The sequence below is a fragment of the Malania oleifera genome, chromosome 4, assembly GCF_029873635.1.
Source record: "Malania oleifera isolate guangnan ecotype guangnan chromosome 4, ASM2987363v1, whole genome shotgun sequence".
In the NCBI taxonomy this organism is placed as follows: Eukaryota; Viridiplantae; Streptophyta; class Magnoliopsida; order Santalales; family Ximeniaceae; genus Malania; species Malania oleifera.
In genome coordinates, this window is record NC_080420.1 from 2,433,983 (window position 1) to 2,458,622 (window position 24,640).

The 24,640-nt window shown below is 38.8% G+C and overlaps 1 protein-coding gene across 1 annotated transcript; it reads left to right on the forward strand.

Annotated features, from left to right (window-relative positions):
* Window positions 1-1,109: 1,109 nt before the first annotated feature.
* On the forward strand, window positions 1,110-8,140 carry LOC131153474 (homeobox protein knotted-1-like LET6). The gene is made up of 4 exons (XM_058105816.1): window positions 1,110-1,568; window positions 1,830-2,088; window positions 6,987-7,231; window positions 7,751-8,140. The coding sequence occupies exons 1-4, from the start codon at window positions 1,110-1,112 to the stop codon at window positions 7,973-7,975; spliced, it is 1,188 nt and encodes a 395-aa protein (XP_057961799.1). The 3' UTR covers window positions 7,976-8,140.
* Window positions 8,141-24,640: the final 16,500 nt, after the last annotated feature.

Genomic DNA, 24,640 nt, shown 5'->3' on the forward strand with positions numbered 1-24,640 from the left:
AAAAGAAAAAGAAAAAGAAAAAAGGCTCCTACACGTCCATGTAAATACTTCCTACATGTGACCAAACGTGTAACCCTAGACCCCACATTCGTTAGCATGAGTGGACCTATTGTAGTATTGTCACATATTTCATACTGGCTATATAAAACAGACAAACCAAACAAATGAACAGGCCTCTCCTGCATAATACATCCACGATACATACCCCACACCAAGAGCTGATCCCTCTCACTCACTCTTCGATGGCCCAAAGAGCAGTCTATTAAAAAAGAGAAAAAATAATAGAAGGGACAGTCCACGATAGAGAATATTAAATGAACGGACAGATTGCCATCAAGCAGAGGGAAGCAGCAGTGGTGATAGATGGATGGGGTACAGAGGAGGTGTTGCAATTTCGTGCCCCGAAAACCTTTCTTTCCCATCTTACTCTTTGGCGCTTCCTGGATTTGATCGATCCTTTCTTCTCTCTTTCTCTCTCTAGCTAGCTAGCTAGCTACTATTACTCACCGGGTCTCTCTTCTCCTCTCTTTTTTACTCTCAAAATTGCCAGTAATGGCAGTGGAGCAGTGGCAGTGCAAGAAAAGCAGCGGAGAGTTTTCATCGGGAAGGTAATGCTTTGCACCAGAAATATAACACGTCGCCAGTAGCCCCCCCTCCTCCATCTCCCTCTACCTCTCTTCTTTCTTTTGATCAGCGCCCTGCGTGCACTCTCTGCTGTCTCTCTCGCTCTATCTGATTAATCACAAATTAACACACATACAGAGAAAGGAGAGAGAGAGAGAGAGAGAGAGAGAGAGAGAGAGATTTAAGCGCTGCTAATAACCTGAAAACACACATTTCCAAAGCCAAACAGGCTTGGGAAACCTTCATAAAACTGACCACTGTGTAAAAGCCTGTAAGCAGTAAGCATAAAACCCGGGAGAGCACTGCAGGACGCACAAGCTACTGAACTCAGTTAGTGCCTCAACTGAAATTTTCTTTTTTTTAAGGTAAAACTTAAAAAGTATTGCACTGGGGGAGGGGTGGGGGTGTTATTATGCTATATAGGAAGGAAAGTAAGGAGGAAACTTAGTACGAGAGAGAGAGAGAGAGAGAGAGAGAGAGAGAGAATGGAAGGTGGTTCTAGTAGAAGTAGCTCATCTCCATGTTCGACGGCATTTGGAGTGGACAACATCAGCAGTAGTGGGAATGGGCTATGCCCCATTCCCATGATGACGATGATGCCTCTCATGACTTCTTCTGATGCAGATCACATCAACGCTCCTCTCTATTTTCCTGCTCTCCATCCCAACAACAATAATTCTCCTAATATTGATCAACCTCAAAACCATCCTAACTCAGCTACAGCTGCAACTCCCACTGCTGCCACAGCAACTACTGGGGCCTCTCACCATCTGATCCCTCACGATCACAGCGACAACCGCCAGCAGACAGCGTGTTATTTCATGGAGAACAACGACGGCCGCAGCAGCAGCAGCGGCGGAAGCTCTAGTTCCGCCATCAAGACTAAGATCATGTCTCATCCTCACTACCACCGTCTCCTTGCTGCCTATGTCAATTGCCACAAGGTATATACACAGACGCATAAATATATTTTTTTAAAAGAAAAAATAGCCTTAAGTACTAAAACCCTATAAATCTCTGTGCATGCTTGGCATGCATGTTCAACTGCTAAATGTTTCAGCTTTGTTACTTCCCCAATTACTAAAATGACGATGGAGACAGTTCTAGTAAAGCTAGCTGGGTTAATTTTATGCCCTTCCATGTTTCACTGCTTGTTTTTAATTGTTTTATTGCATGGAGTAAGTAAGAGATGGGTTAAGATGCAGGTGGGGGCGCCAGCGGAAGTGGTGGCGAGACTGGAGGAGGCGTGCGCTGCGCAGGCGGCGGCGATGGGGTGCTCGGCGCCCGGTGCAGGGAGCAGTTTTGGGGAAGATCCGGCGCTGGATCAGTTCATGGAGGCCTACTGCGAGATGCTGACCAAGTACGAGCAAGAGCTCAGCAAACCATTTAAGGAAGCCATGCTTTTCCTCTCCAGGATCGAGTGCCAATTCAAAGCTCTTTCGCTTTCTTCTTCAGATAATTCTGGTAGTGAAATATATATCACTCTTGCGTCTCTGATCTCTTTTCAGTTTTCATCACTCACTCTCTTAACTCGAACCCTAGCTAGGTAGATTTACTGTTTCAGCTAGAATATGAATTCTTATTTAATAACCCCATTTGTGCATGTGCATCAGTGCATGTTTATCATGTTTCCGAGGGCATAGAGCCCTGTGAGATTTTTTTAATTCTTTCTTTTGAGGAATCTCTCTCTCTCTCTCTCTCTCTCTCTCTCTCTCTCTCTCTCTCTCTCTCTCTCCTGTTTTTATTTATTTTGTGAAGTTTCTAGTTCCTTGCTGCTTCTTTCATGTGCATGGGTACCTGTCTGTTCATACTCTTGAGTTGGGCAAGTATGCCCCCGAGTCTAGTGGTTCAGGACATCTCTCTTTCACGGAGGCAGTGGGGTAAAGGATTGTCAACTAGGGCATTCTAGTGTCTTGTATATTACTATCCAAGACTTGTATCATTTGATGATGCCATGTGGAAGCTAGGTTAAACTAGCAGGCAGTTATGCTATTTGTTGCATCTTACTCGTATACATGTATGTATATATGTGTGTGTACCTTCCTTTGATTCTCTTCTCATTGTATATATGTGAGGGTCTTAATTGAGCTGGGTTTCAGTTCTCTTTGATTCTTATATTTAAAATTGGTATACACTTGACACATGTTTGCAGCTTTTAGGGTTAGAACTTGGAAGAAATAAATTCTTATTTTTTATCCAAAATTTGATGTGATCTAGAAGGATTGAGGTGGCTAGTAGCATTTCTTCTTTTGTTGTAGATTGTCTGAACTGGAAGAGTAGAATGTGTAGCATGCGTGCAGTGAAGACATGCCAAGAATTTTTTTGTTGATGAAATATGTGCTGTACCCTTGTACTAAGGTGTGCATGGGAGCATAGATTTTGGTTATTGGATTTAGGTATTTGTGGATTTGAAAGAAATTTAATACAATTTTATAATATGTTTGTCCAAATTCATACAAATCCAAATCGATATTAATTTTTGCATTGACTAAATTTATGCTTTTTTGGATTATTTTTCACGTGATATGCTATTGGAAGTTAAACTTGGTTTGGAAGAAACCCTAATAGTTATGTGGTTAAGTGAAAGACGCTGTCATTTTAGTTTTTGGGTAGATGTCTTGAAAGTGTCAGTTCTTGTGTTGTGCTGAAAGCTTGCATGTGGGTACAGTGAGTAAAGGTGCATGTATAAAGCTTCATATATCAAGTTTATAAGTACTCTCACTCAAGCATTTGAAGCAAAGTAGAGTCCAAGCTTGTAGTTTTGCAAATCATTCTTTTCCTCTTTTTGTTCTTCTGCTGCCCATTTTTTATCCTAAATGTTAAGTGATAGTTGGGATTTTATGATTGCTCTAAATGTGGAGCTCGAGTAAAAATTAAACACATAACTGTAGTTTATAAGCATACTTTCTCATTTCAGTGCTATCTGTTCGTTTATAGTTTTATACATGTATATGCATGTAAGTATCTTTATAGTCAATTCTGCCTCTTAACGCCTAGTACTTGTTAATTTGTAAAGTTTTTGCATGTGGGCATGCTGTTAAATATGTCCAATATCTGTCTCTGGAATTAAATAGGCCGGTTTACTGTTGAATTTTAATGATTTTAGTTTCTAGATTTACACCAGACATGCTTGCAGGAGAACTTCACAATCTTGTTGATGCTTTGAATTCTGCTAGTTTTTATACCATGAAGATTAAATTAAACTAAATTTTGGTTTTAATTTTTCTATGGAGTCTTCAGTATGGTACCTGATTTTAACTCAAGACTTCACTCTTTTGGGGTAATCCCCAGTCCCCATGTAGAAATAGGAGGCTGGTGTTTGAATCCTCTGGAGGGAGCTTGTTAAGTTGACCGAGGATCATTGTAAATTGTGATCTTTTTCTTTTTATGAAGCAATATTTTGTGGACTACAGTTATTTGAGTCTTCGTAGTATTCTTAATTATTTTTTTAAGGTAAAGAGCATTTATTTAATGAATGCAATGGCAGAATTCTGGTGACGGAAGGTGTCAGGAAGGATTTGCTAGTACCCAGTTTGGTTTAAGGATTACTAGGATTTGTTAATCACTGAATTAAGGTAAGGTTCTGAAAATCATAGCTGAGTCTGCTTCAAAGGATCAGTGTTTGGATCTCTTGTCTTGACTGTTCAGCCTTTTAAAAATCTTAGGCTGCTTTTAACCCTTCAGTCTCCAACTTTGCAAAGTCACCTTGATCAAATAAAGGATCGTCCATTGAAGATTATGTTGTGATTCTGACCTGGCAAAACAAGCTGAAGGGCAGCGTAAGAATAAGGAATGAGATGTTAGAACATGATGTTGGATGTTGGCACTCTCTTTTAAGACAAATTACCTGCAGCAAATACTCTCAGAAGTGACTGTCCAAAGCAAGAAGCTGACTTTAGGAGGAATGGCTGATGCACAAATCAGCTTGGGGTGAAATTACTTGAATGAGCAGTCATGGTTTCTTGGAACATATGAATATAGAAGGATTCCTCTTGAAGGGCTGGCTTGGCATTTGGCCATGTCCTTATATTGTGTCCGTTGCCTTGAATCTTGATTGAGTATTCTTTTTCCCTCAAACAATGAGATTACCTATGGATAGCTGGTCAAATCCTGTAGCTGTCCATAGTCATTATTGAAAAGTGGCATTGTTCATTTGGAAGAGGGATCAATTTTGCCACCAATGCTGTAACTCTTTTAGGTTTGGAAAATTATTTCCCTTGTGGAAGAAATAACTTCTGTATTTTCTCTATTCTATTGGTGATTTCTCAAGGCGCTGTATGCGTCGATGAACTATAAATTGGTAGATTTGAGAGAGTGCTCTTTGGAAGTGCTAGACATCCCCATTTGGACAGGTAGACTTCTTTACCATTTGGCCAATTTTGGTTTAAGCCTTTCAATTGCTGGAGCCTAAGCATTTGGTTACACTTGTGATTTGTGGTGATCCATCTTGAGGTTTTAGGGTTTTCACATTTGTGTATGCAATAGATACACCGCATTATGCCACTAGGTGAATTTTGATTTTAGCCTTTCAATGACTGGAAACCAAGCAGCTATTCTTGTCATGACAGTGACAATTTTGATGTCTTGGGCTTTCCATAATTTGTGTATGGTTTGCATAGTGATTGTATGTAGAGGACTATAGTTTGAAATCTCATTAAACATGAAAATCATGCATTCAAAGTAGAATTAGTTGAATCAGTGCCTGGGCATATCAGATTTTTTCTTTTAGTATTAGATATCTCTACCTGCTGAATATTATGTGGTGAACTAATGCATTTCTTTTATCCAGTTGCACCTTTTGAATCTGATGGACCTGTTGATTATTTTAACCACTTAATTTTTAAATTATTTGGAAGGTAATTAATCTTTGCATGTTGTAGTTTTTCACAGAAACAGTATTCACATGGTATGATATTTAGTGTGGTTGATTTAACATTTTGAAGTTCTTGTGCTTCTGGGAGTTACAGTCACTATTTTGTTTGAGCATTTTGTTGTCCTTAGTGCTTAACAAATTATACTTGTGCTTTTTATAAGTGTTTAGTAATGGATTAACTTTTGTTGGTGGTTACCAAAAGTTAAACAGAATTTTTTGGAGAAGTTCCAAATTGTAGCTTTTTTCAATGACAGCCGAGAATGAGACCTGCAATCCATCAATTGCTATTAACACCAACATTTGCAAACTGCAAGCAACAGTGAGACAGTACCAAATAGCCCCTAGTCATTCACTCTAAATATGTAGGTTCCATGGCTTTAGAAGCTTTGCATTTGGTGTTCCCCTCTCTCTTTCTCATGCTACTTGTGACAAAAAGGTCTAGAGTTCAAACTTCTCCAAATCTATTCGACTAATTAAAAGTAAAGATTATAGCACAAAGCCTTCAAGATGATGCCGCCCATTAATTCATCCTCGATGAACCTGAATTTGACCAAATTTGACGGAGTTTGACATGATGATTGTTATGGCAAGTGGACAATGGTAAGGGTACCCTAGACATCAGCCGGTCTTACGCTTGAACCTTAGAAGGCCAAAAACTCAAGCTGTGGAAATAATATCTCCAATTCTGGAAACAAGGTTTTGTAAGTGGTATTCCAATCCATTTATTACTAGTTCTTCAATCATTAAGGTGGATTTGCTGTGAAACAAGTGACCGTTTTGAGGTAAATTTATCAAAACAGTATTTTAGTTTTGAGTTGTCTACCAGAGTAGGTTTACATGCATGAGTGATGCGTACATTTTCATTCGTGCTCCTAAGATATACTTTAGACATGCAGAAGCATTGTCCTGAACGAATTATAAGCAGTATTTATCGTGTTCTAGTTTATATAATGGCATTAATTTTTTTTTTGCACGCGATTCCTTAGAGAGAAGTAAGAAGGTATGTTGAGGACAGTCCTATAGGAGACAACAGATTGAGATATATTGAAGAGAGAGAGAGAGAGAGAGAGGAGCTCTAGTTGTTCTAGAGGGAGGGATTGTTCCCATAACCTGAGCTCTGAGTTAAACAATAAGGGTGCGCCCCCGGGCCATAAGACTCCTCCCTTCGCAAGGATAGGGGGGGGGGGGGTTGTCACAGTGTATGCAACCTTATCCCTACTTTTATGTAGAGACACTGTTTCCTTCGACTCGATCCCATGATCAATTGGTCACAAAGAAGCTACCTAACTGTTGACCCAAGGCCCCCCTCAACTCGAGCCGAGTTGTGAAAGAAAAATGATGTGTATGGCATTTTCATTACATTTTTTTTTTCTTTTTTGTGAAACATTTGTTATAGCATGCTAATTGCGACATGCAGCTCAGTAATATGAACCCATTTGATCAGCTTGAGATGCTAATTATTTGTTGTCATGTATATGACTGAATTCAGTTTCCGGTGAGGCAGTTGATAACCATGGATCATCTGAAGAAGAGGTTGATGTGAAGAATGATCCCATAGATCCTCAAGCAGAAGACAAGGAACTGAAGGTCCAGCTTCTGCGCAAGTACAGTGGTTATTTGGGCAGTCTCAAGCAAGAATTCATGAAGAAGAGGAAAAAAGGAAAGCTGCCCAAGGAAGCAAGGCAACAATTACTTGATTGGTGGAGCAGACATTACAAATGGCCTTATCCATCGGTACTTGACATAATCTCCATCCTAAATGCCTTGATTTAGTTAAAGCCATTAGAGCACTTGGTACTTAGGAATGACATGAAATACAATGAAATTGATTTACACGTTCTTCATTTAATTTCTTACTCCATTCCACATGGTGAAGCAAACATAACTTTGTTTAGTTTTTGCCTTCACCTGCATGCATGTCTCTTAAGAACTGAACTGCTGCTCTCCATAATCTTCCTTTTATTACAAAAGGGTAGTCTATTTACTATTTTAGATCCTTTTCCTATCCTTTCTTAAGATTAGAAACCATGATCCGCACAAGAGTGTAGAACAGAATGGAATAGATCTCGTCTTTATATTTTTATGCATTCACCATATAATTTTCCTGTCACTCGCTCCCATTCCATCTCAACGTGCCTTACAAGTTCTTTCACATCACAGGGTTTTTTTAATTTGTTTAAAATACTATGAGAAAAACACATGCTAAACTTAATTCATTTAATGAACTGTTTATGTGTGTATAAACACATGCAGGAGTCCCAGAAGTTGGCTCTCGCAGAATCAACGGGGTTGGATCAGAAGCAGATAAACAACTGGTTCATTAATCAGAGGAAGCGACACTGGAAGCCTTCAGAGGACATGCAGTTCGTGGTTATGGATGCTGCTCATCACCCCCACTATTTCATGGATAACGTTCTCAGCAATCCATTTCCCATGGACATTTCTCCCTTCCCCATGGATATTTCTCCTTCACTCTGACTACCATATATATATATATATATATATATATATATGCTGGCTGATGATCTAATTGGTACGCGTGTGTATAAATATATAGTAGTTGTAGAATTATTCCAACTTGCTTAATGTGCGTTAATTTTGATTGAAGTAATGGCCCATGCTATGATGGATAGATGTAGGAGCGATTAAATTAATGCATGGGCATCTGTTTTGTAACTATGGTCGTGATTTATATATGCTTTTTTGGTACAGTAATAGGTTAAAACTGCTACAGTAATGAGAAACTGTACCCAAAAGTTTCTTGGAAATTTCAGTTGGGTGATAGATTATTTTGTGTTTTAGAGAGATCTTGAATTTAGAATTATATTGAAAATGAGATATAATATAAAATTATATCAAAATTTGTCTGAAAATACAGCAAGTATTTCTTGATGTTGAACACCCAAGAGCACTGCAGGCGTTCTATGGCACAGGCGCCTAAAATGCCCTGATCCTGGCGCACAAGTTGGAATTACATTTTGGCCATGGTGGAGTGCCCCAAGAGAATCATCTTATACATTATCATTGATGCAGGGTGGCATTGGGTTTGTAAGACGAGCAATGGAAATCAGGAGTCTTAAGCCAGAACAAAAATCAATGTTAATATCGAACTAACTAGCTTTCATTTTAGCATTATCTATGCATTGCATGGTTAAAAATTCCAACTCAACTGAAGAAACGTGTATGGTGATTTTGAAAAATTTTCTTTCACCAAGCAGACCCTGGATAGTCCTTTGTAGATCTGTGCTGTTGAGGTGACTATCACTGTTTCTGCGAGGGGTGTTGCGGTGGCAATCAAGAAATTCATTTGCAGTTGCCACTATACTTCGTTGGCTAAAAAGTTCACATTGCACCACTAATGGAATTGTCATCAATCCATGGAAAACCAAGGAAGCTTCCCAATTCATCCCTTATTGGCTCAGGATGATACCAAGTCATTGGTCAAGCCAATAACTCCAACAAATTCGTTAGTCTTATGCTGCGAGTATTGGAATAGTATAATGCCCTCGGTGGATTCCAAGTACTCTTTATTGGTTTCACTTGGGGAAAAATTTTAAGAAATGGTCCTAAATCTCTTATTGAAATTTCAAGAATGCCTCCTTCAATTCAAATCAAATTCAGTTTGCTTTAGTCAACTCATTTAAACAAGTGGGATATGGATTGCATTTTAGTCATCTGATTCCTAATCCTTATAAATTTATTTTATTTAATCTAATTTACCTAATTCTATGATGATGCAATATGTGGGGAAGCAAACAATATAATTGATTATAAATGTAATGATCTTCTCACTAATATTGTGACGCCCCGAACTTGAAAATGAGTCTCAGGGGGTGATTTAGTAACTTAACCTGTCCTTGTATTATACAACTATCCATGATATTATACAATATCAGGGTCTGAACCCGTAGGATTCACGTATATACTTTATATCATCACATACACAATGTATATACACATCGGAATTATACAACCTAATACATTCATAACACCATACTAGAGTCTATAGAACATTAGGATCTAATCTTATAATACAAAACATAATTCTTGGGTATCCACATAACCCAAAATGACACCCCGGCCATGGTTTAGTACTTACACAAGTACCTAAACAGTGCTAACCAACACCCACGCTCCTGAAATGCTAGAACGCTAGGGTTGGCTACTCTAAGGACTTGAAAAACATTTGTATGATAGGGGTGAAACACCTCTCAGTAAGGGAGAAACAGGTTATATCAGTGTATGACATGTGTGTCATTTCAACAATAAAATATAAACATTTCACAATTCCAGTATTTTCACAATACAATTTTAGTATACATACGATACAAAACAATATGATTTAGTGTCATCACACTCTTTGGCCTAAGCTGGCCTGTTTGGTGATATTTCACATCCTTTGGTAAAATCTGGTGCCCCTGGTAACCTGGCGTAGCATAAGCCTCCACAGCGTTGAACCGATGTAGATCTGGTGTTCTTACACCCTTCGGTATAAATCGGCCTATCTAGTGGTATTGCACACTCTTCGGCAAAAGCCGGACATTTGAGCCAACGGTAGTTAACCGACTCAGCCACCTACGATATTATTTCGGCACACCTCATATTTCAACCTTCGGTAGTTAACCGGCACGCTTCGATTGTCCCTGACCTTTGGTATTATTCCGACTCGGCATTTTCACAAAACCTAGAACAATTTTGGAACTCCTGTTCCTATATCTCATTTCAATTACTCACAGCCTACAGTAATTAACTGACACGCTTTTCCACAAAACACATCGTTCAATTCATCATCTCACTCCACACTTATTTGGGCAAACAAATAATCTCATAACAGATAATTCGAAAATACAATTTAACATAATCAAAGGTATGATCATATCTATATTATATAATTTATACAAATATATAATTTTCCAACAGAAACAAAGAAACCTTAATTTTCCCAAAAATTGTAAACCTAAAAATCCCGTAATTTCACCCAATAAATTTTCCCAAATAAGTAACCAAAACATCCGTATAATTGTAAACCATAGTTTTATGGATTTAGATTATAAAAATAACTGATATAAATAGAAACCCCTTACCTTTCCTCGAAAACCAAAACACGAACTAAATGGCTCAAGAACAGAGAACTGAGTTCCTAAAACCTAAAAATCGAAGTACACAACTTCAATATAATCCTATCTACTACATATCTACTGAACCAAAAACGAAATCAAACCCTTACCTCGATTTCAGGAAAAAACCCGAAAATCCTCAAAACGAAGATCTGATCCGCTATAACCGTAGAGATTCCTCCCTTGATCCATGTAGTAACATTGGATCGTCGATTCGGGTAACAGATAGCCCAAAATAAGAGAGAGAGAGAGAGAGAGAGAGAGAGAGAGGATTTTGAGTTTCTTCTCCATTAAACAATGAAATAGATATTTATAACTTAGTTGACCCGGTTAGCCTTGTCAACGTGATGGCACCTTTGTCGATGAGCAAAAGAAGGGTATTCGTCGACGATGGAGTTGCCTCGTCGACGAGCCTGAGATTTTAGTATTCCCAAAATCTCTCAACATCCTCTCATCAACAAACCTCTTAATTTCGTCGCTGAGCTGTTGAAGGAACTTTGTCGACGAGAGAAGGAGCCTCGTCGACTAGCCCTGCTATTTTTTTTTTCCTTTTTAATTTCCCTTCTCTTTTCTTATTTATTTAATCCATATTTTTTGGGTTGAGTTCTTACAACCTCCCCTCCTTATAAAATTTCATCCTTGATATTTGCAATCTCTCACTCACTAACTCATCAATATACCAAAACGCATACCCAACTCTAGGAAGAGCTGGCGGCCACTCACATAGCAGCCCCGTCCCAAATATATTACATACCCTTACTTACGGCGGAGGAATACCGTGGTTACATACACAGGGTCTCGGGAGTTCACATTCATCACAAAACCCTCCCAGAGACTAACCATGTAACGACCCGGAAAAATTTTAAACTATTTTAAAATTATAAGAAGGATAGAAGGGAAGGAAAAAAGAAATTTTTAAAAGGTGACAGCGAGCAATCATCAACGAACCAACTGGTCTCATCAACGAGCGTTCTGTCTTGGCTCGTCGACGAGGGCACATGTCTCGTCGACGAGGAATTGTTGAAAGGGGTTTTCACATGATTGAAATTCATCGACGAGTTGGCTATTTTGTCGCCGAACTGTATACTAGGACTCGTCAACGAGTCCACGTGTCTCGTCGACAAACCCCTGCTTATAAATAGCAAATTCTTTCATTTCAGCGCGAAATCTGTTGCATGTATCCTCTCTTTCACTATAATTTCGGCCCTACTACCTTCTCTCTTCGATTACGAGTCAGATTTATCTCAGTTCGACGATCGGAAGCTACCGTGAGACTCCTGGGAAGATTCTCTACAATATAGGTGAAGCAGATCTTCGATTTGAGAAGTTTGGGAAACATCCCAAAACCAGGGTAAGTGAAATAATTTAAGGTATTATTATTATTTTGAGGTATTTGGAGCTTAGGAAGTATTATAATGGTGTTTTACTAAGATTTGAGGAATCTGGAATTTTTGGAATACATGGTCTCGTTTTGTTGATTTTAAACTGAATCCCAAGGAGCAGGTAAGGGGAAATATTTTATAATAGTTTTTTAATAATTTAAACGACTATTTTTGGGTATAATTTCTACATATCCAGGTATAATTTTTTTGAAACATGCTGGTATTGAAAATACTGATTATATATATATATATATATATATATATATATATATATATTATATCGGGAAAATCATGTGGTTGAAACCATTATTGTTAATTAAATGATTGTGAGCATTGTGGAATGGTGAATCATTGAAACTATGAATATTGTTGGTTGTAATTCTTGGCTAGTTGAATATACTGGTTGGATTGTGAACTTTGTTTGGTTGAAAATATTGGATGATTGTGTACACTATGGTAATTGTGTGGATGTGATTGATTGGTCAAGTTGGTTATTGATTTGTGTTTTGGTTCATGTAAATTACGATATAACGTTGACAGTGGTATGAGGAGGTCATTATATCGTACCTTGTATAACCTTCATATAACGTTCTGGTATAACTGTCATATAACGTTGGTAGTGGCATAAGGAGGTTGTTTACCTATTTACCATGAACGAAGTGTTTGCTTAGTAACCTGTGTGGTTTGATTAGTCTTGTGTGGACCAGTCTTATGTTGACATATATGTGATGTGTGATTGGTTAGTCCTGTGTGGACCAGTCCTGTGTGGACATGTATGATGTGTATGTTAGAGTCTTGTGTGGACGATTACGTGATATGTGGATATAGACCTTGTGTGGGTATGATTGAAGATGATATGATTATCTTGTATGGATTGATTGTGATATGCGTATATGGGTGGAGTTCTTCGAAACGAATATGGTTGGCTGTAGGTAACTTTAATTAATTAAGTATTTACAGTAAAGTAGATTATTCCACCCAAGGGCTTGTTGAGGAAGGCGAGTACTCTGGTAATTATATGTAAATACTAGAGCAAAGGGAAGTCACTTGTATAGGCGGGTGACCTTCCCTATTCTCGGTGACTTTACCTGGATACATAACCCAAGGGTTTACTGAGAAAGGTGAGTGCCCTAGTGTTAGCACTAGAGTAAAGGAAATCTACTTGTATGGGCGGGTTGTGACAACCCGAATAAAAATGGTATTTAAAATAATAAAGAGGAAGGGAAATTATCAGAGGCCTCGTCGACGAACATAGAGGATTCATCGACGAGGGTATAAGAGGGCCTCGTCGACGAAGCCAAGTTTCATCTATGAGGAAATACTGAGAGAGGTTTTGGGTAGTCTGAATTTCATCGACGAGGAGTGGGTTTCGTTGACGAAATTATTAAAGGATTCGTCGACGAGATGACGTGGCTCGTCGACGAATCTAGTCCTATAAATATCAAAAACCCGGATTAAACGTCAAAATTAAGGAAAAATCTTTCTCTCTTTCTCCCTACGGTTTCTTTCTATTCTCTTTTCGATTCCGGCTCCGTTGCTCACCGGATCGACAACCTGAAGCCACCACGACGCTCCTGGAGAAGTTCTCTGCATATCTGCTTGAGCAGATCCTTGGTAGAACTCAGTTGAAAATCATCCCTGAATTGAGGTAAGGTTTTTTAAGTCAAATTTGGTCTTGCGGTAGTTATAAGAAATGATATACACGTGAAAATACTAAAGTTTAGTACTAGGAGTTTTCATTTTCAGGGTATTGAGCAGGAAATCCTACGGGTGTGAGACCAGAATTTATAGGGCTTTTCTCAGTAGCCAGGTAGGGGAATAAACTAAAATAGTTTTTTTTTCCATGCAAATTACCATTATTTCTCAGTAAATTGATTTTCAGAAAAACATATATTATATATGAATATTATTTAGTAAATGTATATATGGGAAAATATTGCGATATACAGGAATTACGATTTTAGATGAAACGTACGATTTAATTCAACATTGTGTGGCATGAGTATTACTTTTCATGAAATGTATTATGTTACGACAATTTTACGAATAAACATGTTTTCAGGAATTACGTAATAATGCAGTATATGATGATTTTGAAATACATGATAATTGATTTATTTTTAGAATGATATTTATGAAATGTTCGGCACGAGATCGTAATTATGAAATGTTCGGCACGAGGCTGTATTTATGAAATGTTCGGCACGAGGCCGTAATTATGAAATATTCGGCACGATGCCGTATTTATGAAATATTTTGCGCGAGGCCATATTTATGAAATTATGAAAGATGCTATAATATCATGTATTATATGTTATCAAAACCCACCTGGATGTTAGTTTAGTTCAGTTCAAGAGCTCAGTACCGTAGCTATATAGATAAGATATCTATGTTCAGACTTGTGTTAACCACCCCACGAGGGGGTGAGAGATGGATAGTTGATGTAGCTTTCAGTGTAGAGTTGTAGACATCCACCTGGTAGTCTGGACCAGGGTGTGGCGGGCCCATCATATTTACAGACATTTTTGACTCGGCAGTGGTCGGCTAGCCATTGTAGGGTCCCGCCTTTGGGCTGCACAACCCGTCATGGGGGGTAATACATGACATCAGCTAGCTATTCATCCTGGGTATGTTTTTAGTATTATTAGATATAACAGACGATTTATGAATGGTATGAGTTACTGGAAATATATGAAAGTGTATGATGATTCAGTATGTTATGACGAATGTTTTCAGATATATAAAATGTATTGTATATGTATAACTACATTATATATTCATGTTACCACACAGATGCATTTAGCTTATTTTCCCTTACTGAGATGTGTCTTACCCCCAAACTTAATTAATTTTTTTTTCAGGAGACCCTAAGAGACCGGCGGGTCATGACCGTCGTTGAGCTTATTGAGTTACCCTACTACGAGGGTAAGTTTTTGATCTAGGATTAGGAAATTCTGTTGTATGATCTTAGGGTTATTTTAATGTTTTGGAGGTTGTATATAAATACAGTATTCTGATGATGTAGTAAACTCTGGTATTATGTTTTATGGTTGGATTTTTGAGATTTTATAATTACTGCTGTTTAGGTTTTCGCTGTGATTGGCAGGTGTCCCCGTTACCCATGGGTTCGAGTTGACTTTTCTATTTATTATATTACATTTTATATTGAGATTTTGAGGTCGTTACAGTTTGGTATCAGAGCCTTGGATACTAGGTTTTGTAGATTCTAGAGTGCAGCAGTAATAATACCAGAGTATAGGATAAGGGAATTTAAGGGCTGGTTTTGTAGTCTTGATGCAAGACTTCCGTTGTGGTTTGTGTGATTTTCCTGGGGTGAGGATTTCAGGAAAGTCATGGTAAATTATCGTCAGGTTGGGTATCTAGGTTATAGGATTGAGCCTTGAATTAAGACCAAGAGAGATGGATTAATTAGGAGAATATATGATATGAGTTGGATGATATGTATAGAGAAACGGGTCGTGAGTTAAGTTACTTGTTTTTCAGGATAGACCCTGGTGGCAATAGTGCCCACGCTAGTGGAAGTGAGGGTGTTGGACCCTTAGGCACTGTGGGTAGTGATTCGGATGCTGTCTTACGCAGTGTGGCACAGCAAGTCATGGCTAAGATTGCCAGAAGTTCAAGGGAGCAGGTTGGTTTGTCTGTAGGCCACGGTAGCTCGATCGAGAAGTTTATTAAGATGAATCCTCCGGCTTTCTCAGGAGGGATAGATCCTACAGTCGTTGAAAATTGGGTGCAGGAGATAGAGAAAGTTTTTGCAGTACTACAGTGTTTGAAAGAGCAGAGGGTAATATTTTTCACATATAAACTGACTGGAGAGGCCGAAAGATAGTGGTCGGTGGTGAGATTATTAGAACAACAGAGGACTGTACCTGTGGAGATGACGTGGGAGCAGTTTAAAGAAATATTCTTCAACAGGTATTTTCCAGCCTCGTCCAAGGAGGCTAAGATTGAGGAGTTCCTGAATTTGAAGCAGGGACAGCTGTCAGTGCAGCAGTACGCGGAGAGATTCATCGAGCTATCTCGCTTCACTTCGTACATTATTCCAGATGAGGTAAAGAAGGTACGATGGTTTGAAAGAGGCTTGAGGAGAGAAATATACAAGCAAGTATCGATTCTGAAGTTGCAGGATTTTGTTGAGCTGGTTGATAGGGCCACTATAGTAGAGATTGGGGAGCGATTGGAAACTGAGGAGCAGAGACAAAAGAAGTGATCCATACCTTCTGGTTCCCAACAAGGGACTGGACGTGGTTTGTGGAAGAGAAGTGGCTACTATAGAGATCGGAGGCAGGAGACCGGGAATCATGGTTTTCAGGGTGTACAGCCACCTCCAGTTTTCCCGACTTATGGGAAGAGGCACCTAGGGGAGTGTCATGTCGGGCGAGGTGTTTGCTATCGATGTGGGGAGCCAGGGCATGTGATGAGGGTTTTCCAAGCTCAAATTGGTGCTACTTCTACTCTTAGACCTGCTCGAGGAGGCTACCAAGCGCCATGTGGAGGCCAGTAGAGGAATATGGCCCCAGCCATGGTTTTTTCTTTGACGCCAGGCGATGTTGAGGCGGCTGGCAACGTGGTGACAGGTACGGTTAATATGTTTTCATTTAAAAGTTATTGCACTTTTTGATTCTGGTGCCACACACTCATTTGTGTCCTTAGGATGTGTTAAATTATGTAGGGTTGAAACACAATCATTAGATGTCGAGTTATTAGTGGCTACACCGACCGGGTTAGCGGTGAGATGTAGTAGGATGCTCCATGGTTGTCCAGTTGATGTTCACGGGAGAATTTTATCTACTGATTTGGTGGTGTTGGATATGCACGAGTTTGATATCATCTTCGGCATGGATTGGCTAGCAGCGTGTAAGAGAAATGATATTTAGACCTCCAAGGAAACCAGAATTCAGATTTATAGGGTCACAAGTGCAATCCTTACCTTAGATGATCTCAACTGTTCAGGCTAGGAGGCTGCTCTAGAGTGGCTGTTTGGGATTCGTGGCTTTTGTGAAGGAAATGTCAAAAAATGAATTGAAACTTATCAATACGCCTGTGGTAAAAGAATTTACAGATGTGTTCCCAGTTGAATTACCAGGTTTGCCACCTGATCGTGAGGTAGATTTCCCTATTGATCTACTCTTAGGTTTAGTGCCGATCTCTAAAGCACCGTACCGAATGGCGCTAGCAGAGTTGGCAGAACTGAAAGATCAGTTGCAGGATTTGCTTGAAAAGGGCTTCATACGACCTAGTGTATCTCCGTGGGGAGCTCCAGTACTGTTTGTGAAAAAGAAGGACGGGTCTATGAGGATATGTATAGATTACAAAGAGATTAATAAAGTGATAATCAAGAGCAAGTATCTTCTACCCTGTATAGATGACTTGTTTAATCAGCTCCAGGGTACACGGGTATATTCCAAGATCGACCTCAAATCAGGTTACCATCAAGTAAAGGTGAGGGCAGAAGATGTATCAAAGACGGCTTTTAGGACCATATTAGGACCAGGTATGGGCATTACGAATTCCTGGTTATGCCATTTGACTTGACGAATACTCCTGTGATATTTATGGATTTGATGAATAGGATCTTTCATCCATATTTAGATCATTTTGTTGTTGTTTTTATTGATGACGTACTGGTCTATTTGAGGAGCTATGAGAAGCATAAGATACATTTGAGGCAGGTTTTGCAGATGCTCAGGGAAAAGAAGCTGTATGCCAAGTTCAGCAAATGTGACTTCTGGCTCGAGAAAGTTGTGTTTTTGGGGCATGTTATCTCAGGGGATGGAATTTCTGTACATCCTAGTAAAATTGAAGCGGTAGTGAATTGGGCTAGCCCGAGGAACGCACAGGAGATCAGGAGTTTCTTGGGGTTAGCCGGATATTACCGTCGTTTTGTTGAGGGGTTCTTAGCTTTATCAGGGTCTCTGACACGACTGACTAGAAAGAATGCCAGATTTGAATGGGATGATAGCTGTGAGCAGAGTTTTCAAGAACTAAAGCAGAGGCTAATCACAACGCTAGTACTTATCATCCCGTTTGGGAGTGAGGGGTATACTATCTATAGTGATGCGTCCTTGAAGGGACTTGGCTGTGAACTGATGTAGCATGACAAGGTGGTGGCATATGCGGACAGTTGAAAGAATATGAAAAGAACTACCCTACCCATGATCTTGAATTGGTTGCAATGGTACACGCATTGAAAATTTGGAGGCATTATTTGTACGGTGAGCAGTGCGAGATTTTCTTCGACTACAAAAGCTTAAAGTATTTCTTCACCCAGAAGGAATTAAATATGAGATAGAGAAGGGGGTAGAGTTAATTAAAAATTTTGATTGTACTATCAGCTACCACCTAGGGAAAGCAAACGTGGTAGCTGATGCACTAAGTAGGAAATCTGGGGAATCAACATTGGCAGCTATGGAGATCTAGCATCCGATCATGATGCATCTGGAGAGACTCGACATTGAATTGATAGAGAGTAATACTCCAGTATGTATCACCAGTTTAGTGTTGCAGCCTACTTTGCAGGAAAGAATTAAAGCTGCTCAAAAAGAAGACCCAGAATTAGTAAAGGTGATGGATAGAGTGCAGAGTGGTTAGGGAGAGGAATTCTGCATTTCAGATGACGGAGCTTTGCGGTTCCATTCCAGATTATGCATTCCTGCCAATACTGACATCAGGAAGACTATTTTGGATGAGGCTCATAGATCATTGTATACGGTTCATCCTGGCAGTACGAAAATGTACAGGGATCTGCGAGAGTTTTATTGGTGGAGTGGTATGAAGAGAGAGATTATAGAGTATGTAGCCTAGTGTTTGACGTGCCAGTAGGTAAAAGCTGAGCACCAGAGGCCAGAGGGTCAGTTGTAGCCGTTATTTATCCCAGAGTGGAAGTGGGATCATATTTCCATGGACTTCGTTTCAGGCTGTCGTCGACATCCCATGGCTAAAATGCAATTTGGGTGATAGTAGACCAGTTGACGAAGTCCTCCCATTTTCTCTCTATTAAGATCAGCTATTCCCTCAGCCGTTTAGTGGAGATTTACGTCCAGGAGATAATTCGTTCTCATGGGGTTCCAGTATCTATAGTGTCAGATCGAGACCCACATTTCACGTCATGATTTTGGAGGAGCTTACAGGAGGCTTTGGGGTCTCCGTTATCGTTTAGCACGACCTTCCATCCTCAGTTAGATGGGCAGACTGAGAGGATGATACATATACTAGAAGGTATGCTTCGAGCATGTGTTTTAGACTTTGGGGGTAGTTGGACTTAGTTCATGCCATTGGTAGAGTTTGCGTATAATAATAGTTACCACTCCAGCATTGGCATGGCACGGTTTAAGGCTTTATACGGTAGGAGATGTTGTTCTCCTTTATTTTGGGATGAAGTGGGTGAGTGATGAGTAGTCGGGCTAGAGCTTGTATAGCAAGCATGTGATAAAGTTCGGCTTATTAGGAATAGAATCAGTGCAGCTCAAAGCCGACAGAAAAGTTATGCCGACAATTGCCACAGGAATTTGGAGTTCGATATAGGTGATCATGTATTTTTGAAGATAGCTCCGTTAAAAGGAGTTATGAGGTTTGGTAGGAAAGGTAAACTTAACCCTAGGTTTATCAGTCCGTTTGAGATTTTGGAAAAAGTGGGGCTAGTGGTCTACAGGCTAGCTTTGCCACCTACACTATCCAGGATGCGCGACGTATTCCATGTATCTATGTTGAGAAAATACGTCCCAGATCCTTCTCATATTATCAACTATGGTGAGTTAGAGCTCAGTGATTCGGTAGTCTATGAGGAGGTACTAGTGTAGATTCTGGACCAGAAGGAGCAGGAACTACGTAATAAGAAGATTCCGTTGGTGAAAGTTCTATGGAGGAATCATGTAATAGAAGAGGTTTCTTAGGAGCTCGAGGAGTAGATCGGATAGAAATATCCGCAACTATTCCAAGAAGTTTAAATGTAATTAGAAAATGTGAGAAAATATATAATGTTTCTTTTTCAGGTACATGTAATTCTTTAATTAGTAAGAGGTATTTTAGTTTGGGGGAAATTTTCTTTTTATATATGTAATCTCCCAAGACTTGAAATGTAACCACAGTATTCCTCCGCCATAAGTAAGGGTAAGTAATAAAATAAGTAGACCATTTTGCCTAATAAGGGATGATGAATTATATGAATAGTAAATTTCGAGGATGAAATTTTATAAGGAGGGGAAAATATGACAACCCGAATAAAAATGGTATTTAAAATAATAAAGAGGAAGGGAAATTATCAGAGGCCTCGTCAACGAAGCCAAGTTTCATCGATGAGGAAATATCGAGAGAGGTTTTGGGTAGTCTGTATTTCGTCGACGAGGAGTGGGTTTCGTCGACGAAATTATAAAGGACTCATCGACGAGATGATGTGGCTCGTCGACAAATCCAGTCCTATAAATATCAAAAACTCAGATTAAACGTCAAAATTAAGGAAAAATCTCTTTCTCTCTCTCTTTCTCTCTCCCTATGGTTTCTCTCTTTTCTCTCTTCGATTCCGGCTCCGTCGCTCGCCAGATCGACGATCTGAAGCCACCACGACGCTCCTGGTGAAGTTCTCTGCATATCTGCCAAAGCGGATCGTTGGTAGAATTCAGTTGAAAATCATCCCTGAATTGAGGTAAGGTTTTTTAAGCCAAATTTGGTCTTACAGTAGTTATAGGGAATGATATACACGTGAAAATACTGAAGTTTAGTACTGAGAGTTTTTATTTTCAGGGTATTGAGCAGAAAATCCTACGGGTGTGAGACCAGAATTTATAGGGCTTTTCTCAGTAGCCAGGTAAGGGAATAAAGTAAAACAGTTATTTTTCGACACAAATTACCATTATTTCTCAGCAAATTGATTTTTAGAAAAACATGTATTATATATGAATATTATTGAGTAAATGTATATATGAAAAAATACTGCGATATACAGGAATTACGATTTTAGATGGAACGTACGATTTAATTAAGCATTGTGTGGCATAAGTATTACTTTTCATGAAATGTATTATGTTACGACAATTTTACGAATAAGCATGTTTTCAGGAATTACGTAATAATGCAGTATATGATGATTTTGAAATACATGATAATTGATTTATTTCCAGAATGATATTTATGAAATGTTCGACACGAGACCGTAATTATGAAATGTTCGGCATGAGGCCGTATTTATGAAATGTTCGGCACGAGGCTGTAATTATGAAATGTTCGGCGCGAGGCCGTATTTATGAAATTATGAAAGATGCTATAATGTCATGTATTATATGTTATCAGAACCTGGATGTTAGTTTAGTTTAGTTTAGGAGCTCGGTACCGTAGCTATATAGATAAGATATCTATGTTCAGACTTGTGTTAACCACCCCACGAGGGGGTGAGAGATGGATAGTCGATGTGGCTTTCAATGTAGAGTTGTAGACATCCACCTGGCAGTCTGGACCAGGGTGTGGCAGGGCCCATCGTACTTACAGACATTTTTGACTCGGCAGTGGTCGGCCAGCCATTGTAGGGTCCTGCCTTCGGGCTGCACAACCCGTTATGGGGGGTAATACATGACATCAGTTAGCTATTCAACCTGGGTATGTTTTCAGTATTATCAAATATAATAGACGATTTATGAATGATATGAGTTACTAGAAAAATATGAAAGTGTATGATGATTCAATGTGTTATGATGAATGTTTTCAGATATATGAAATGTATTGTATATGTATAATTGCATTATATATTCATGTTGCCACACAGATGCATTTAGTTTATTTTCCCTTACTGAGATATATCTCACCCCCAAACTTAATTAATTTTTTTTCAAGAGACCTTGAGAGGCTGACAGGTTGTGACCTCTGTTGAGCTTATTGAGTTACCCCACTAGGAGGGTAAGTTTTTGATCTAGGATCAGGAAATTTTGTTGTATGATCATAAGGTTATTTTTATGTTTTGGAGGTTGTATATAAATACAGTATTCTGATGATGTAGTAAACTCTGGTATTATGTTTTATGGTTGGATGTTTGAGATTTTATACTTGCTGCTGTTTAGGTTTTCGCTGTGATGGGCAGGTGTCCCCGTTACCCACGGGTTCAGGTTGACTTTTCTATTTATTATGTTATAATTTTTATATTGATATTTTGAGGTCGTTACACGGGTGGACTTCCTTATTCTCGAGAATTGTCAGTAAAATATTTGTGATTATGAGCATGATAATTTGGGCTGCTTGTGGATTGTGAATGCATTTGGATAGATAGTTTAATTATATATTAAACACTTCAGTCACACACAATTATAAACTATTTCTTCTTTACTGAGAGGTGTCTCACCCCGTTGTTCGTTAAATATTTTTGGGTTATCCAGGTGATCGAGTTTAGATAGCTCTAGGGCTGGGTAGTTTTGTGAGTGGTACCAGAACAGTTATGTTTTTAGTTTTTATGTTTATTATATTTCATCCAGGTGTTGTAATATGGAGAATGTGGTTTTATGATATGAGTTTGTTGATGTACAAATATAGAACTCTAGTATATTATGTTTGAGGTTATTTTATTCTTTTTCACTGTGCGAATGGTATTAGAGACGCGTGTCGGTCTCATAACACCCAGGGCCCCATGTGGCGGGTCCGGGGCGTTACAAACCACACATTATGTGACAAACCGAATAAAAATGGAGTTTAAATAATAAAGAGGAAGAGAAATGAAAATAGTAACAGAAGGAGGAAGTCAACTTCAACAACATTGCACTTTGGAAGGAATAACCGAGAGGGGATTATCAAGGCTTCGTCAACGAATACAGGGGATTCGTCGACGAGGGCTTAAGAGAATTCATCGACGAAGACTGAATTTCGTCAACGAAATTAATGAAGGATTCGTCGACAAATGGCGTGGCTCGTCGATGAATCCAGTTATATATATATTCGAAAATCCAGATTTTTATCTTTTTAGGTAAGCAAACTCATCCTCTCTTTCCTCCATTCGGCCCTCTCTCTCTCTCTCATCTCCGAAGTCACCACGACGCTCTTGGGGAAGTTCACTCCAAATCTGCCGAAGCGGATCGTTGGTAAAAACAAGTTGGAAATCATCCCTGAGTTGAGGTAAGGCTTTTTAAGCCAAATTTGGTCTTGTGGTAGTTATAGGAAATGATATACACGCGAAAATACTGAGGTTTAATACTGAGAATTTTTAGTTTCAGGGTATTGATCAGAAAGTTCTACGGGGGTTAGACTTGGATATTTTATGGGCTTTCTTAGTAGTCAGGTAAGGGAATAAACTAAAACAGTTACTTTTTACGCAAATTAATATTATTTATGAGCAAATTGATTTCCTGAAAATATTTACAATATTTGAATATTATGGAATAAATCACGTTTGGGAAAATTACTACTATTATGTTGAAATGTGTATATATGTATGAGATGTCAGAAATCATGATTTTTAGAATATAATGTATGGTTTTATACAGCAAATGTATGACATGAATATTATTTTACGTGGAGAAATATTATGATATGATAATGATATGAATGCAGTATGGTTTGAGAAATTATGAAAGTATACAGTACATTATAATGTTGACAAATGCATGATATATTGATTTTTTTCAGAATGATGTATTTATGTATGATTTTAGCGCGAGGCCGTATTTACGTATGAAATATTCGACACGAGGCCATAAGTATGAAATATTCGGCACGAGGCCGTAATTATGAAATATTTGGAACGAGGCCGTAATTATGAAATGTTTGGCACGAGGCCGTAATTATGAAAGATGCTATATTATCATGTACTATATGTTATAAGAATCCGGATGTTAGTTTAGTTCAGTTTCAGAAGCTCGGTATCGTAGCTTTATAGATCAGACATTTATGTTCAGATTAGTGCTAACCACTCCACGAGGGGGTGGGAGATGGATAGTCGATTTGCCTTCAGTAGAGTGTGGCGTCCACCAGGCAGTCCGGACCAGGGTGTGGTGGGCCCATCATACTTACAGACATATTTGACTCGGCAGTGGTCGACTAGCCATTGTTGGGTCTTGCCTTCGGGCTACACAACCCGTCATAGGGGGTAATACATGACATTAGTTAGCAATTCATCCTGGGTATATTTTCAGTATTATCAGTTATAATAGATGTTTTATGTATGTTATGATTTATTAATAAATATGAAAGTGTATGAGAATTTAGTATATTATGATGAATGTTTACAGGAATATAAAATGTACTGTATATGTATAATTGTAATAAATATTCATGTCGCCACACAGTTGTATTTAGTTTATTTTTCTTTACTGAGAAATGTCTCACCTCCAACATTAATTAATTTTTCAGGAGACCCTGAGTGACCGGCTGGCCGTGGCCGCCGTTGAGTTAGTGATATTACCCCGTTAGGAGGGTAAGATTTTGTACTAGGATCTGAATTATTTTGTGTTTGATCCTAAAGTTATTTTGATGTTTGTCAGGATGTAAATAAAATACAGTTATATGATGTTGTAGTAAGCTCTGGTATTATGTTTTATAGATGGATAAATGTAGATTCTATGCTTGCTGCTGCTTAGGTTTCTGCTGTGATTGACAGGTGTCCCCGTTACCCATGGGTTCTGGTTGATTTTTCCTTTTATTATGTTATATTT

What these genes read in the sequence shown, in the direction of transcription:
- LOC131153474 (XM_058105816.1), top strand. Translation starts at nt 1,110, where the DNA reads ATGGAAGGTGGTTCTAGTAGAAGTAGCTCATCTCCATGTTCGACGGCA. An exon ending in CCTATGTCAATTGCCACAAG is followed by an intron (nt 1,569 to 1,829) that starts GTATATACACAG and finishes GTTAAGATGCAG; the next exon opens with GTGGGGGCGCCAGCGGAAGT. An exon ending in TTCTTCTTCAGATAATTCTG is followed by an intron (nt 2,089 to 6,986) that starts GTAGTGAAATAT and finishes GACTGAATTCAG; the next exon opens with TTTCCGGTGAGGCAGTTGAT.